Here is a 17,503-nt window from a genome sequence, read left to right on the forward strand (position 1 = left end):
TCAATATATTTGTTTTTGTCTTGAAGGAAACAAAAAACTTATCCCAGTCAATGCTAAGCACAAATGTTCTAAGAATCTATTTATGAACACAGGCCTTCCTCCCATGTAAACATCAGGAACCAAATCTTTTTCTTTATATATCCTCCTTACATCTCTTTTTTAGCTATCTGAAATATTTTAGTATATCCCATTTTCAGGAAAGGAAAAGAGATAGGAAGATGGAAAGGAAATATTTCCTTCCACATTTGAGCAAATCATCAGCTAACAACATGCAGCATAACAGTTTTTAAATTTTGCACAAAGGGACTTCTTCGAAAGGCAGAATTCAGTCAGCAAATTTATGTCTCGCTACAGACGCTGTAACCAACTGCAAGAGTTATTATTCATCGGTTCCATCCAGTATTTTTGATCACTGGATACAATTTAGTAAAAGAAAACTAATCTACCTCCTCTCTGTCATTTTCCCAGAATACTTGTTAGAAAATATTACCATACGTAACTGGAAACAGGTATTAGCCATACATTATTTTCTAAGCTTTCCTGCTGTAAAATACAAATGGAAGATGAATAACTTCCTTTCCATTTCTCAAGCTCAGTTTCTTTTCCTAACCTTTATGCCTCTGATCCACTCCTTTCTTTCTGAAAATTGCTCATACTTACCAAGAAAAGCTTAAATCCTAAAGTCTCTCTCTATATATCAAGTACTCATAATAGCTAAGCAATCTAATGAGAGCTTTTCCATCTTGTTATTATAAAGTTACTGGCTTGAAAACACTTGAAAAAGGAGCATTTACCCCATTAATTTTATGCCAAATCCCTGGTAAGCTGTTATTTCCTCTGCTAAAACCAGCCAGTCTAAGCATCCAGATATAAAACAGGCATCATGTTTGATAGCTGTAAGGAGTGAATTCCCCATTTTTGCAGAAGTGGGAAGCTGAGAGCAGAGAACTTGCTCACATTTATCTCAGGTCCACAAAGTAGCCTGAACAAACAGGGGATGGGGGAGTTGGGGGGCTGGGGTGGTCTGAGTCTCTCCTTTCCAGCTTCCCAACTTTCCCCAGCTGAACCACGCACGTAGAAGCCATTTAGCTGGGTAAGCCCTTCTCATCCCAAGCCCGTTCTTGGCTTCTAGGTTTCCCAACGAAGGCTACGAGAGCAGCTTTCTAAACATGTAGTGCACTCTCTGGAATATATACAGGTCAACTGTAACAGAAAGGATTTGGAATTAAATTCATTTTAACTGCTCTTCAGTTTCCTTTTGATCTTGGAGGGTGTCAGGTTCTTTTGAGGGAGGGGTTGTTTTTCCTTGCTCATGAAATCTCCACTCTTGTCTTTTAGGAATTTTATTATTTTTCAACCAGATTGATATTAATTAAAAGGTCCTTATGCTCTTCTGCAAGATTAATTCTGTTGAATTTTTAATCCACTGAAATGTAGAAAGTTTTTTCATATTTCAAATTAATTTCCCCAGAAGCACAGACACCAAGGGCTCAGTTCAGCTGTCTTAAACATAGGCCTCTACTGCCATTTGAGATGCACGTGGGTATCAGAGGCATCCTCACAAGGCTGGCAGATGTAATTCTGACATATCGGAGACTCATGCCCTTCTGGAAATCAGGTGAATCTCTAGTGGCATTAACATAACCTAACATTAAGGCAACTGCATTAAGCCTCTAACATTTCTGATTAATAACTATAAATCCAGGAACACTGCCAAATACACAAATCTGGAATATTAGTGCCATTAAAGAGGAAGCAGCATGTCCTTGGCTCAGACAGCTCTTTTCTTCTGTCTCTGAGCCACGGTTTTTTTGCTTTTCACATGAAGATCCTGCCCGACTGTCGCAGCCAGAGCTCCGCGCCGGGAGCAAACAGCCCCGGTGGCTGGGAGCAAGCCTGCCAAAGCCCTGCTGCCAGTGGAGCCATGTGAGGATGTTCTAGTCACTAGTGCCGAAGCTTATGCAAACACAGAACACAAGTCCTCAAATTCTCTCTTTTTGTGTACATGCTGCAAACATTAACCCACCTGAAATACACTAATGCCAGAAATGTTCAAAATAAAAAAATTATTCGAGCCTTTCAAGTATTTGCTGTCAACTGATACCACCATTTAAGCCTAATAAAATACAAATATTGTTAAACTTTAATAGCTTATAGTTTAATTATATACTTAGGGATCAGAGCAAAGATTATTTCTAATTGGTACTGTGGGGGGGTTGGGGGTGGAGGGGGGTGTAAGTAGCTTCAGTTAAAATTGCCCAAGAAAGGTGGAAGGTATTGCACTGTGCTAATGGAGAGTTTCTACACCAAACAGTGATTATGAACAAAGAACAACTTATATACATCAGTCAGGTTACTGCTGCATTAGTCCAAAAAGCAAAGATACTGCGGCTCTCTAGGTTTTAAGTGGTTCTTACTGCAAGAGCAAACAATGCGGAAGTTCTGCTTCATTGACGATTTTAGAAAGCTGTTAAAATATCACTTTCTCTCTGTAATGTATTTGATTCTGTGGATCTTTCTTTCCACAGGAGGACTTGCATCCAATAAGAAGGATACTTAGCTATGTTTGAGATACATACATAGATGATACATATTGTAAATAACTTTGTTCTACTTAAGAAAAAAAAAGATATTTCTTTTAAATTTTCACAGCTAGAGAATATGTTTTAAAAGCTAGGCATATCTTCCTTCACACTGAAGTGGCAGTAATAGCAGACAAGCACCCCTCACTTTTTATGCAGGTAATTTTCAACACTATCACAGACAAGTGACAAGCCTAATGCGGACAAGGTAATGTATATGTTTAGTTACCAGGAGTTAGACAAGATACTCTTCACACTCCATACACTGTATTTCTAGTTTAAATAGTCTAATAAATATATGTTTCTTGCATGAGAGGAAATTCTATGTTGTGTGAAGATGCCACAGGAAACATATGCAAAGTTAACATTACATCTCCCCTGGGATTCCAGTGTCAACAGCAGGGAAAATTAGGCAAGTAGTCTGCAATATCGTACATCAAGTATACATGCCAGTATCAGAACACAAAGAGGTAAGTGTAATCTACTAGCTGATTTGCCAAAATATTAAAAGATGTCATTTTAAAGCAGAAATTCCAGAAAGCAAGTACTATCTCATAAAAATCACTTTATTAAGAATCAATGGCACATTAGGATGGGTACCCAATAGCTTGTTAAAAACAAGAACACAACTTTTGGGACAACTGATTTAGAAACAGTGCTATGGGGAAAAATGAACAAACAACAACAACAAAGCCTAGAAATCCTTCTGAAGATATTCAAAGTAATGCTCCCAAGCAGTCACACACAAGAAAGGATGAGCCTGATTTTCTTTAACAATTAAGCAAGTTCACATGTAAACTAGCAAAGCGGGTTTTTTCCTTCACACAGCATAAAATACATCCTTGGCATTTTTCACAGCTTTTTTTTTTTTTTTTTTTAATAAAGATCAGCATTTGAAAGCCGCTTATAATAAAAAAAACAAAAACAAAACACTCTCCTGAACATTCATTCTAAATTCCTATTGCAAAAAAGCTGACAAGTGTAAAAATAATCAAATCAAAATGGCCATAGTTTATGCAGTTCCAAGGGCTCCCTTGGTGCTAATTACTGCTTTCAAAGAACATCTGCATTATCCAGTTTGTGTCAGTCAAGTCTACAGGGTGGGCTCTGCAGCTTAGGCAGTCCAAAAAGATATGGATATGATGATGCTGAACAGCAGCATCATTTAGGAAGTGTTGCAATGCAATGCCTGTGCGGGATGTATTTTTTTAAAGCAGGATCACATTCAACATTTATTACCTCTTTTCTCTTCAAGGTTCACTACTCATCCACAAATATGTCAGAGATTCCTACAAACAAAAAAACTATCTCAAACAAAGCAATGTCCAAAGTCAGTCTTTACAATGAGCTGCTGGGGTGCAACATTCCTCACTAACGGCTCTGAAGAAAAAGGGTAACTAGTCAAGAAAGGAGCTATCTTGAATCTGTTATCTACAGCTTTCAAAATAAATTTACATTCTAACTAACATTACAGTAATAATGGAAAATTTATAAAATAACTCTTAAATATGGCTGTCAGTTTTAACAATTTAAATGTGTGCTTGGGGCAGCAGGGTATATATCAAAATAGCAAAGTGAATTTCAGTAATCATATAACAATCTAAAGCAACAGAAATTCAGGATGTTTCTTATCTTTAAAATGTGGATTGTTTTGAGCATTCAGAAAACAGTCCATCCATTTATGAAAAAATAAAGCCAAACAAAAAAATCCAAAATCTTACACAATGCACTGGTGTGCAGTTTGTTTTCAAGAAGAAAGCCAGTGAAACCACTTTCATTCTCAAGGTTATGCTACTGAAAGACAGAGGTGTGCATCTTCATATTATTGCAAAAACGAAAACATGATTCCAGCTTACCAGTAAGAGATATCAGTGTCCTGGCTGAAGAACTTTAGGTTGGAGGGGGGGAGGGGAACTAAAAAGATGCAGCACAAGAGCTGTCACTAAAACAGAATTTCAAAAGATTTCCGTTCACACACACCTATTTTCCAAGCATGATTTAGAACAAGTAACACCTATTTGACTGTTAAAGGTTAAGTGGGGATTTGTTAACTTAGTCTTTCACAAAATAGCCACAAGTGTTATTTCCTGCTCATTTAAAGTGAGATCTGCTCACTTTAGATTATTAAGAGATCCTTGCCACTGTTATCCCCGACGATTGTCCCAGGTCTCAAAAATGAAATATTTAAAGACTTACTGAAAACTGCTGGAATTGCTATACTACAAGAGAAAATGTAAATTCAGTTCAGCAAAAAGTTTGGCATGGAAAAATAAACTACAGGAACAAGTTAGTGCTCTGTCACACTGTAACAGACTCGCCATTCATTCTGTTAAACCCGTGGTCAATATTTCCATTAAAAAGCTTGTTTATCAAGAATTTATTACTGGAGCTATTAAGCAGCTACACCTCAAAATGACTGGGCATACAAAATTTTGTGCAAGTTCAAAGAGCTTTTCTATTGGTTTAAAAGGAAAAAAGAAAAAAAAACTGTTCTGTGTCCCTTCATAAGCACAAGATGGCTTTCAAAAGCACTTTTCCTGCTCTTAATCTCACAGACATTTTTCCCACAATCAGTTATTTCTTCTCATTGGGTAAGTTTTCCTTACACTCAGTCCATTTCCCCTTTGCTGTCTTTCATCCCACTACTCACAGTTTTATTTCTGACTGCCTCAGTAAGCACCCTTGAGATACCAGGAAATGTTATTTCTCCACCTAACCTTCACCTACCAAAACTGACTGCTGATGAAGTTAAGTGCACCACCACCACAAAAAAAAAAAATAAAAAAAATCAAATGACATCACTGTAGCCCTAATCACGCACAGCCTTCAGAAAAGTAAAATAATGCACATTTGAGGACCCTGTGGCAACAGAAGCTCAGGTCATAATAAATATTGAAACAGCCTGTAATGATAGCTCAAACAAGGTTAAACTTTTTAAGTGTGAATATGTAATATAATTCTAATTGGTGGACTTCCTTCAAGGAAGGCAAGGGAATACAAAATATTAAGTTTCTTCTAAAACTAAAGTCACTTCCTTCAATAAATAGAAACAAGTAAAATCATATAATCCTCAACTACGGGAACTGATTTTAACACAGCAGGTAGGCATAACTACCTTAGGCATAGCAACAATTTTGCAGAGAATAATAATGAACACAAATCTTCCCATTTTTTGCACAGATAATTACTACTTATTCTTTCTTCCAATTCCCTCACCATCAAGGTAACAGACATCAAAAACTTTTTTCAGACTTATGCATGCTGATTTTTGAACCACAGCGCTCAACTGTAACACTTGCTAGCAATGCTTTCCAAAACTGCCAGTGTAGTGTGCATTTGACTCATCCTAATGAAACAACATTTCACCCAAAATCAACATTTGCTGCTTACAATTACTCTATTCATAACCTAAAGAGGCATATACTACTTAAAAAAAACAGAAAATAAATACGAATTGGACAATGTTCATTTCATAACTTTGAAATTTTGATCAAAAAAAATGAATTCCTACACTTGAGTTGAAAAATACACATTTCTTATATTACTGGCAGAGGGTAAAAATGATTCTGCTTTTAATCCGAGGAGGTGTGGCAAACATACTCCTTAAAACATATTTCTTGGAAAGCTAACCAGAAATGTCTTTTTTAAAGCATAGTAATCAACTGAAAGAGTAATTTGAAATATCGCCTAACAAACTGAGTTTCATAGAATCACAGAATCACAGAATCACTGAGGTTGGAAGGGACCTCTGGAGATCATCTAGTCCAACCCCCCTGCTCAAGCAGGGTCACCTAGAGCACATTGCACAGGATTGCATCCAGGCGGCTTTTGAATATCTCCAGAGAAGGAGACTCCACCACCTCTCGGGGCAACCTGTTCCAGTGCTCTGTCACCCTCACAGTGATCATAGATCACACTAGTTTTGGAACAACACAGTAACAAGGAACTACTGATCCTCACTGCTGTGCTAAGCCAAGGTGAAGACTTAGTCTTTGATTAGGTACCAAGGCATGGAAGAAGTTGACTAATTGGATCCAGTTCATGACAGCAAAAAGAGCTGCCTCACAAAAAAAAATCCAATCCAATTAATCCAAAGAAATTTAATTCGACCAGACTATAGGTATTGACCTCAAAAGAGCACAGAAGATACATGAAGAAAGGAGAAAGGAATCCACTAACATAGCAACTGCAAACGGATGCTAAATAAAGAATTTATTTTGTAAGTCTTGGACTAGTGTGTTGGCAACACAGTGAAAAGCAAAGAAGGAAACAAGTCTCAGTAAATCTAGAGTAAGACTCAAACTCTAAAACAAAAACTTCGTTATCCTTATTTAATCCGAATAGTAACTAAAAAAAGTCACCTTTAGTCCTCTAACGAACCACAGATATTTGTATTCTAAACCCTAGTTTTTGTTGCTGTTGTTGTTTTTAAATAGGTTTACTTGGAGTATTAACACTGTGACTCTTTTCAAATCCTAAAGCTACACTTAAGCCACACTGCTGTTCAGGGTTTGCAGTTCTCAGGTTCGGGGACACTGCAATATGCTCCAGAAAAATCTCTGGTCTGGACAACCAAGGGATCAAGGCTGCAGGGCACAACATACTGTACCATACACCATGCTGCATAACTGCTCTGTAATCAGAAGCAGACCAACCAAACACAAACAGAATCAAATTGGCTGCTTTTGAATCCTATTAGGAATTGCTGGAGAAGCACTGGTTTTGAATTGCATTTATCAAGAAAGCTCCAGATTAAAAAAAATAATTATAATAATGCAAGACAAATAAAATTTAAAGTAGTAAAGCAATTAGAGGGAAAGACACTGATGAGCACAGTTTCAACTGAACAGCAAAGACCCATTTCTACGTGCAACCTTTTTGTTACACTTTAGTTTAATCATGGCAGCGCCAATACTATTTTGAAGGATTCTGGGTGAGCAAGCAGCTTTAGATACAAGACCAAAGGCAAATAATTACTAACCTTTCTACATTGACTGGCTTGTCAAATTTAAATAGAATATAATCCCCAGCAACTGGTGTGACAGCCCAGAAAAAATCTTCCCCTACATAAGTTTTTTCTAGTGTATGCCCTTGGTAGACTTTTAAAGATGTGGAAATCTCTGCAGGTGGATTCACATGGATTTTATGCAGTAACGGCTTCAGGAAGTCTTTATCCTAATTGAAAGACAGACAAACATCAGATTGGTCAGGCAACCCATTATGGTCTTCTCCCAAGTGGGTACACTTCAAACAAATACTTGGAAACAAATAGCAAATGAATGTATTACTCATTGTTGGATATATCAGATCTTGTGTTGATTAATAAGATGATCATGCCATTAAAGGCAGAAAGTTAGAAAAAAAACATCCACTAACATATATCCACAAAAATAAACTGAGATTGGCACTTCTTATACTTGATAGTAACCAGCTTAAATCAGATTTCATTCCAACTAGAGCAATACATAATATTCTTGAAAATGCTTGACAACAAGAAAATGTTTGTTTTCTCAAGTGCTAACAAGTTTTTCATCAAATTAGCCTGCTGTGGAAAGAAAGGAGAATTTTAGCTACTAACTGTGAGTTTCTGGATCTTCCCTGCTAAGGAGGAGTGAAGGCCAACATGCTGGAAAAGAGAAGGCCTGAAGCGTATCCGTAGGTTAGATTTCTGTCGATCACAATGTTTCTGAAGCAAGTGGAAAAAAATCACATTAGTAAATCCAACAAACAGTTGCTGAGATTTACTAAAAGTATGTACATGAACCAGGAAAAGAAACAACAAGAACCTGGACCTATTTACCCAATTTTTGTCTTTTTCCAGAAATCTAGCAAGATTGCTGTGCACATACAAAACTATTCAATAAGGAGAAAGAGACATCTCTCTCTTATTGCTAAAAGACTGAATAAACAGGTTCTGTGCAAAGGAGCTACCTAAAAAATGAAGGACCAAAATTTATTCCCCATTGGGAACCTTCTCTAAGACCGCTATTCCAAGCAGTAGTACTCTGCATTGCCTCAGTGGAGGGGCATGAAAATGAGATTATTTTAGGACCATTAGGTACAGAAACTAACCAGATTTTTGCTTTCCCCAGCTATTGCATCCATCTCCCAAACCTGGAGCAATAATAACAATTATAATGCCTCTAAGAACTATGTGGCCAAAGCTTTACTTGAAATTAAGATTTTGGTGAGAAGCAAAACTGGCATACACAGTAACCATGATACATAGTATACTAGCCTCCAACCCACAAAAAACAATTCACTATCACAAAAACATTTTAGAAGCTTCATAATGAAAACAAACTTACGGCATCTTTCTCAGGATTACAGACTTTCACCCAGAGGATATGGTCCAGTAGCCAATCAATAGGTTTCTCCTTATAAAACATAAATATGAACTCTACAATAAGAGTGATATCTGGAGACTGGAACATTTTACCTGTGATGACATTAAAAATAACTGTCATTATTTTAGATTAAAGATAACACTGTCTTTTGAAATCAGTGAGACAAGAGATGGCGTGTTTGTGCCAAGACAAGATATGTTAGTGATGAACAACTTGAAATCTCAGACACTGTTAAAAGGTTCATACCGTTCAGCTATACAGAAGTAATTGAAACAGACACCTATTCAAAGGAGAACTCTGCAATATACCCCACTACCATTATTCAATGTAAAATACAATGTGACTTCCCTAAAAGGAGAAATTTACTCTTTTTCCTAATTTAAGTTATCTTAATTTTATCTAAAACAGAAAAAGGGTATTAAACAGAAATTTACTTTCACATAGCAAACATATAGGCCCAGAGGCACTCTCCTCTAGGCCTAGATCAGCATGCTACTGCAAGCTATGCAATCAACCCTCCACGGTTCAGGGAAGAATCTAGGCAATATGGTGATGTTACAGGATGCAACAAAAACAACCCCGGAATGCAGACACATCCAGCTGCAACAAATCAGGACACACTAGGTAAGCACAAGCCGGCTGTACTTGCACTAGCTCCTTCAGACTCAACTGACCTCTCTCCATTATACTCCCCAGCATCCTGGAAGGGTTCATCAGTGCCGAAAAAGCCTCTCTCTCTAATTCATAATGAGTACTGGAGCAAAGACTAACAGGAGACTTTACAAATGTCCTGCTCCTCAAGTTTAGCACAAACCCTTGTCTCCCTCCAGTAATATTGCCTCTAACTGAAGACAGACATACACGCTGCTTGCTGAAATGCTGTCACCGCCCTCAGCACCCAGCTTCGCACAGCTTTTCCCCTTTGTTCTATAGCACGGCCTCCCCCCATCTGTCACTCCGTCACTCCTATCCCAGGGCACCACCTGCATAGCACGGCACTGCCCTCGTGGAGGCTTGCTCAGAGCGCCCTTCCTGCACCAGCACAAAAACAGGCCTCGGGAGTGAAGCCGCTGGCGAAACACAAGTCTTCAAAGCTCTGGACCCAGCCACGCACAGCCACTCCTAGCGATAGGAAGCAGCCCAGTGCACCTCCTGCTCTGTGGAGCTGACGCCCCAGCCCCTCCGAGCCCTACTCCACCAGCTCCCTGCCTAGCACCTCCCTAGTGAGGGTACCAGCAGCAGCCTGGCTTCCCTGGGCCACAGCCCAGGCCATGCTGTCCTGTGGCTCTCAGGCAGCTGTAGACGACAGACATGCCATGAGCCACGGAGCCAGTAAGATATCGTCCAAACCTGGCCTAACAGATTGCCCACTAGCCATCTCCAATATGCAGAAAAAAATCATCAAGCCAAAGAGACCTAAGCAAAACCTGCAGTCAGCATGCACTGCCTCAGACGGAAGACAACGTGAAAGAATTGAAGCAATGGCTAGTCCTGCTCCATTTTCTGCACTTGGTACAGTGTGTGAGAACAGACACACATCGAGAGGACACTACCGGCAAAATTTCAGGGTTTCAGGTGCTGCACGCACTCACAACCTATGCTTGGAAAGAAACTTCAAAATACAAAAGAGTAAGACTTAAACGTAATACCATGTTCTGTAAAACCATAGGAATTTATAAAATGTGGAAGATTTTCTCCATATTATTGTTTTATTTATATAGATAAATGTGAGGGCCAGGATTGAGAAAAATATATATAATGGGACATTTTCTGCTATTTATGGTGTCTTGCCAAGATTTTAATCTGATTTTCAGTCCATATAAATGCTATCATTAGTGAACTGCTTTGACCTCACAGTATTTTGTTGGCAAGTACAACATACATACAAAATGAAAAACTTTGTTTTCTACAGTTCTCTGCACTGCAGAGCTCTGGATTATTCATTTACAATCTTCTGTAGAAGCATCATGTTAGCTGTATTCAGTCTATACCAACAATAACTTTATACTTGCAAGAACCTATTTTAACTATAGTTGAAGCCTTTTAGTATTTTCCCTATTTATGATACACAGTTTGCTGACATTAAAATCAGCATCTCTTTAGAGTTATTTAGTCTCAAATATATGCCTTGATCTATTCTTCCTCAAATTTCAACTATGTAGACAATTTGAGCAATACTGAAATCGTAACAGCTTACAACAATCTGAACAACAGTCTTTAAGACATCAAGGCACAGTAAGATTCAGGGCAACTGTGTAAGAGGCTGATTTCAGATCACTCCATTAGAAGTTTGCACCAACTGATATTATGGCTACGGCACAGAGTACTACAGATGCTCTGTAAAACACTTCAGCTCACAGGCAGTTGGAAGACAAGTTGATACTTCCCATAAAAGCCACTAGGATTTTGCCATGTCATTACACCAGGGATTGTAGTGCAGATCGGAATCCAGAAGAGAGAAAGATGCTTCTCCCTCCCCAGAGCTTCTTAGGGAAACAGCCTACATCTCACCTGTTATTTATTAGATACTTGACAGCACTTAGGGCTACACTTTCAGCATCAAAAAGCAAAAGAAAGCAACTTCTGCTCTACGGTAGAGGTGACAGAATTCCATAATCCCGCTGTCAGCCTTAACACTTCATTAAACAGCTGTGTTTGCCACTTCTTCATCTAATATTTTTTTCACCTATAAAGCACATAGATTATACCTATGCATGAATTAGATTTTCAGCTCAGAAATCAACAGCTAAGACAAAAAACATTTTTTTCTTAGCAGAACTTGCAAGCTGATCAAGGTTTCCAAAAGCTTACAGCCAATCAACCACACCTCTCTATTGCAGTTATTATTTCTAAATCACTAGCATCTAGGCAATTCAGTGTTCTACTTTGTCTTAGACACATAAATCCCATGAAAAGTTACAAACAACTACTTTTGCAGTTCTCCATAGCTTTCCACATTGCCAAATTATCATAGTATGAGCCTGCATCAAAACCATACAGGGACAGTAGAGATGAGGCAAATCTACATCAGGAAGAACTTGCATAAAAATTCTATGCAGTATATGGTTACAACACACCAATGCGCCTCAAAGACAGAAGTATTAGTCACTTTCACGAATACTAATTTTTCCTCTCAAAACTTAAAAGCAGAGTACGTAGCTAAAGTGGGAGAATCAAATTTCAGATTTTCTAGGTGAAAAAGCAACACTAAGATGTGTAGCCATAGCTAAATCCATACGAAAGTCTACCAATGATAGCATCCAATTAAAAGGAAGCAAGCAAATATGATGTAAGGAACAGGGAAGCAACCAGAGGACGTAACAACTAAATTTAACTACAGTTATTTTCAGAACCTATACTGAGAAAAGTCAGTATATAGGCAATCTAGAAAAAAAACCTTAAAAATATTTTAAAACAATTTTACTCATGATTAAGCCAAATCTTAGCATTAAAAAAATTACCTCGTTACCCCTTTTAGCTTGCATGCTGTTCCCTCTAAAGCAGCACTGAGAACAGAAAGGCATGTGAAAGGTGACATACACAAAAGCGATCTGAAACATATTTCTGTGGAGCAGACAGGGCACATCCTAAACTGTAAGTTGATTCTATGCCCATTTTGACATCTCCGTCTTACAAAACTGCAATTTGCAAATGAATACACTCTACTACTCCATCTGTACCATGCTAATTAAGTAAATGTAAAATGAATGTAAATTACTTCTATAGCCCAGGAACTTCATACAGAATCTATATTCAAAGAACAATTAGCACTGAAGCTAAAATTCTAACCCCAACTAAGTCCACAATTAAAGTTTAACTTAATGACATTTAATCAGATTCTAGTATTCAACCGGTCTCTCCAACCACATAATCACAGAAGTCTAAGAGTTGACAGTGGGTCCCCCAACAAAAGAGACAAATCTATTTAGGGCAAAAGCTCCAGTAATTTAATGATTTAAATGCTTATTTCTCCATTATAGAAGGCTCCTTTTCCTGTTTCTTCCTTCCACTTCAGGCCATAAAGCTAATCAGATACACTGTAGCTGAAATAGTAATTCTGCTGGTAGCCAAAGGCAACCAAGCAAGTTAGTTATGTGGTAGCCAGACAAGGGCTAGGAGACTTCCCTCTGCCCACCTCCTCTCGTCCATCTCTCCATCATCTCTGCAGGCCAGACTGACAGGTAAATGTACAAATTACCATTCTGTACACTGACGTAGTACGTCAGGAGATGGTTGCTGCTTTCCCTTCAACTCAGGGAACCTCCGAGGCCCCTGAAGTCAGGGAACCATCTCCTCAGCAGCGCACCTGACGCTGAGCTGGAAAGGGGGGGTGCTTGCCATTCACACAAGTGCCAAGTTCTCAGTTCACCAATCTAAACATATATCCATTGTTTTCTAAGATTAAGGATCACAGAGCTAAAACGAAGCCTTTCTCTGGAAAAGTAGATCCAAAATAAAAACAAGAGAACACCAAGAATTTCCAGGAGAATGACAGAACTCAGGACAACGCTTCCTCTGCTACACATCCGACTCGCTTCCTCTTCTGAGCTCAACTCACAACCTTTGTTTTGGAATCGTCTGTGCTGACTAAATATGGAAAGCTCCATGGTCTGACTCAGTTTTCAAATTTTCCTTGCACATCTCCAGTTTAGTGCTTTTATTTAGATCATGACAAGCCACTGCAGTAATGGAATATGTTTTCAATTTGTCAGATCCCTTTCAAACTTCCCTTTCATTGCTCTTCTGTTAGTTTAGGACCTCTCAGTAAAAACATATCAGTCTAAGAGAGAACAAATAACCATATAGCAATTTCAGCAACATTCTGGTAGTCAACCCATGACAACCCAAGGCACTGCATTAGCTTCTCTCAGTGTTGTTCCCATCACTGCAAATGACAGACAGACTCAAACTATCTCCAAGAAGGAGCAGACTGTCATGACATCTTCTTGATGGAGTAGAAAGGTGAGGATAGAACAGTTTTGCTAACAAGACAAATTCATGTCTGCTGATTCTGGGAAATTCTGGTACAAATGCCAACAAGGTTGTTTTAGGCTGAGTTAGGTTTCATGCTTTCTCCTTTTACTTCACACGTTGAGTCATGTTTTAATGACATTTCAGTTTTCACTATAGCTAAATTCAAAATAAATCATTCCTTGCAGTTAGATTGTTAATATTTTTCTAAATTAAATAACTTTTGCTTATAAAATGCCCTGATTTCCAACAGTTTGAGTTTGTCTCAATCATATACAAGAAGATGAAACAATTATTAAAAAAAAAAAAGAAAAAAGAAAAAAAAAGAAAAAAAAGAGAGTTAAACCACAGAACCCCTAAAAGAACCATTGAATTCCTATTTCTTGGTCTATTTCCAGTACAAAGAAGATAGCTTTGAGGTCAGATCACTATTAATCAGAGATTCTGAAGATAAATGCATTTTTTTTCAAAATGTTAAAATGCACATTTTCTTACCAATGAAACCCAGCTGAGAAAATTCTAGAATCATCCAATCTTCAGAAGCAAGCTGAAGCGCAAAATTTTTTATTGTGCTGAAATAATTCTGCTTGACAACAATGTCATCTTCAAGCTAGAGGAAGGTAGCAGTGATATCAACATAAATCAAAACAGCAAAGCAATAGGAAAAAGTACAGCTAGGAAAAACTGATTTATAATATATTGCCAACACATTCCATGTATTTCTAACGTAAGCACCGCTATAAAATCTAGACAGTAAAAACAAGAATAACTATTATAGAAGCAGGGATCACAGTTTATTTGTGGAAAACTAACCCCAAATCTTTTTATAACAAAAATCTACAAATATATCTCAACAAATTACTTCAGAACATGGAGCTGTGAACTAGGTAGTAAGATCACCTTACTTTTCCAGCTTCTCTTTTCAGAGAAGAATCATCCAAAAAACAATTTGTTAGACTTTGTGACACTATCAATGCACTATATGAAGAACAAGTAGAAATTCTGCATTATTTATAAGACAAAATGTGACTGCTTACTCACTCACCTACTAGCACTAAAAGAATTAATTTCTCCTTTGAGACAAGAAGCTAAAAGATGTGTTCTCTACACAGGTGGGGTTTTTTTTCCACCTGACTTTATCTTTCAGAAACAAACAAACAAAGAAAAAAGGAACAGGTGCATAGTCCAAGCTAATCATTTACAGTTCAGCTGGCAGAATTCCTCAACATGCAGTCCTACAATCCCTGCAATTCAAGGTAAATGCAGGCTGCTGCTCTAAGTATCCTGCTTCTCCTACCTCATCTCCCTGTGCATGCATGCTCTCGCCCTTGTACTGGCACTAGTGTTTGTGTGACTGTCTTGTTTCAAAAAGAGTGTCATATGACATTGGTTGCACAGCTTCCAGGAGAGATGAGTCTTCAACAGCTCCCAAGGAGCAGTCAGCATGGGTCACTTTGTAAAAACCAGATAAAATGAGATGGATGGAGCTTTATACCAAAAGGATACAGTCCAAAAACTAAATAAAGGCCATAAGCATAGTTACACACTAGATCTGAGATACCTGTAGGTATGACTTCTACTTCAAAGCAGGAAAGCAAGATAGGAACAATTCTGAGCTAAATTAAATGTAAAATGAATTGCTTAAGTCTCTTCTCAAAAGCTTTTTTCTTTTCTTTTTTTAAGAAAACAAGTCTAGTGATCCATTCAAAATGTATCTATACATGATACAGAACCATATTAAAGTGACACTGCAAATGCCCTCAAAAGAAAGTAAAAATGGATTTTAGCTTGACTTCCACCTATGCCACCGATTCTATACCTAAGAGAGTCAAGCCCTTTTGGGGACAAGGAAAAACAGCAATTAAACAGTCTGCATTCCTTCACTTCTTTTTTGCTAAACATCTTAATATAAAATAAACCACGCAGGACAAGCTGGTTTCTCATTCAGACCGTGTGCTTCAAAAACACTAATAACCATCAACATAACCATCAGAAGTACAGCCCTCCTGCAACTATGGAATCACAGTCTCTCTGTTCTGTATACGTCTTTCTGATGTGCCCAACAGCACAATTTCTGGAGACTCACTTGAAAACTTGTCTCAAAATAAAGAACAGAAATTTACCTGAATGTAATAAACCCCCTTTTTCTGGGCGTACATCATAAGAAAACAGTAATCCAAGTTTTGTTTTGTTCTCCATCTGAAATTCAATTAAAAACTTAAGGATTAAGAAAAAAGTTATTTCAACACTGGCAATGCAAAGTAAATCACACTATGAAGGATGATGCATATTACTGAAATGCTAGGACAATTGCTTTTGGCACGTCTCCCTCAGGAAATCCGCTGTCTGAAAAAATGGAACAAAACTTTCCCCTTATGCTTTAATACAGACAGAAAACTGGATTAATTTGAATCCAATCTTAAGAAAACAACCTGACATTTCACTAAAAATACATATGCATTTTAAGTGGTAAATTAGCAGAAACTCTTTTGTTTTACACTGTTTTTCAGAATAAAAACAGTAAACAAAAAAGTGTATATACATTCATGCAACATCAACAAAAAGAAAAAAGAAAAAGAAAAAGCATATAAATTCCCAATTCTCTTCCCAGAATTTAACACTAAAGGACTTCAGCCAAGATTAACATTAAGCTCTGATCCTGCACAGAACAGCATGCAAATAGAACCAAGACTGATTCACAGAGCTCTTTTTGCATCCCCACACTTTCAAGAATTACAGTAAGAAAACATTTCAAGAATTCACATCCCACTTGCCATTTCATAAACAAGAAAAGTGTGGATGTGGGAGAAGACAAGGGAAAATCTGGGGGAATAAACTAACCTGACTCTCTCTTTTGAGTCTCCAAATGTCTCTTTCAGGTTTGTCAAGTCAGGATAGTAAGTTGCAGGAGGGGCTATTACTTCTACCAAGCCAGAACTGATCTCTGTAGAAAATCTGTCAACAGAAACATGCCAAAAGGCACATGGGATATTTTGAGTGCTAGAGACTTCACGCTTGCTTGCTTGCTTACTTTCGATGCCATTATTATGTCTAATATAACACACACTTGTTATGCATATGTTCCAAATGATTAGGTTACCTGTACAAAGCATTCTCCTAATTTTCATGGCAAACTGGATTTCTGTCTAACAGAATGACATTCTTAAATTATGTTAATAGCATAATATTATGTTAATAGCTGTTTTACAATTTTACTGAATCACTTCCCCTTAATTTATCATCTTTTACTTATTTCTTCAAAAGCCCAAACCCACAAGAGACAAAAAAGCATAACCTCGTATTTCTAAAATAACTTTTATTACATATCACAGCTTAATTCAGGAAAAGCAAAAAGCATAACAAAAAGCACCAATAAATTAAGAAGTCCTCCATTAAAGCTGTAACTTACTCTTTTTCCAGGCTTGCTACAACACTGTTTACATAATCAAGATCAGTCTGGAAAAAAAAAAAAAGAAATGAAATGAAATACACAATAGTTTCAGAGCTACACTTTCAAAGAACCAATAACACAAACATTTGAAGTAGCTGTTTTTGAACATCAATTACAGCATGTAAGATATCTGAACAATATACGAACATATC

At 37.6% G+C, this 17,503-nt stretch overlaps 1 protein-coding gene across 2 annotated transcripts in view; it reads right to left on the minus strand.

The window, feature by feature from the left end:
* The window catches only part of MGAT4A (alpha-1,3-mannosyl-glycoprotein 4-beta-N-acetylglucosaminyltransferase A), a 73,665-nt gene that overhangs the window by 8,417 nt on the left and 47,745 nt on the right, over positions 1-17,503 (minus strand). For both annotated transcript variants that reach the window (XM_067294444.1, XM_067294452.1), the window contains exons 6-12: positions 17,310-17,356; positions 16,742-16,855; positions 16,024-16,099; positions 14,396-14,510; positions 8,891-9,021; positions 8,161-8,268; positions 7,564-7,757 (exon numbers count right to left, since the gene is read on the minus strand). In XM_067294444.1, coding sequence (XP_067150545.1) covers positions 7,564-7,757; positions 8,161-8,268; positions 8,891-9,021; positions 14,396-14,510; positions 16,024-16,099; positions 16,742-16,855; positions 17,310-17,356 — 785 coding nt within the window. The remainder of the gene's footprint in view (positions 1-7,563; positions 7,758-8,160; positions 8,269-8,890; positions 9,022-14,395; positions 14,511-16,023; positions 16,100-16,741; positions 16,856-17,309; positions 17,357-17,503) is intronic.

The sequence above is a fragment of the Apteryx mantelli genome, chromosome 1 (genome assembly GCF_036417845.1).
Source record: "Apteryx mantelli isolate bAptMan1 chromosome 1, bAptMan1.hap1, whole genome shotgun sequence".
NCBI lineage: Eukaryota > Metazoa > Chordata > Aves > Apterygiformes > Apterygidae > Apteryx > Apteryx mantelli.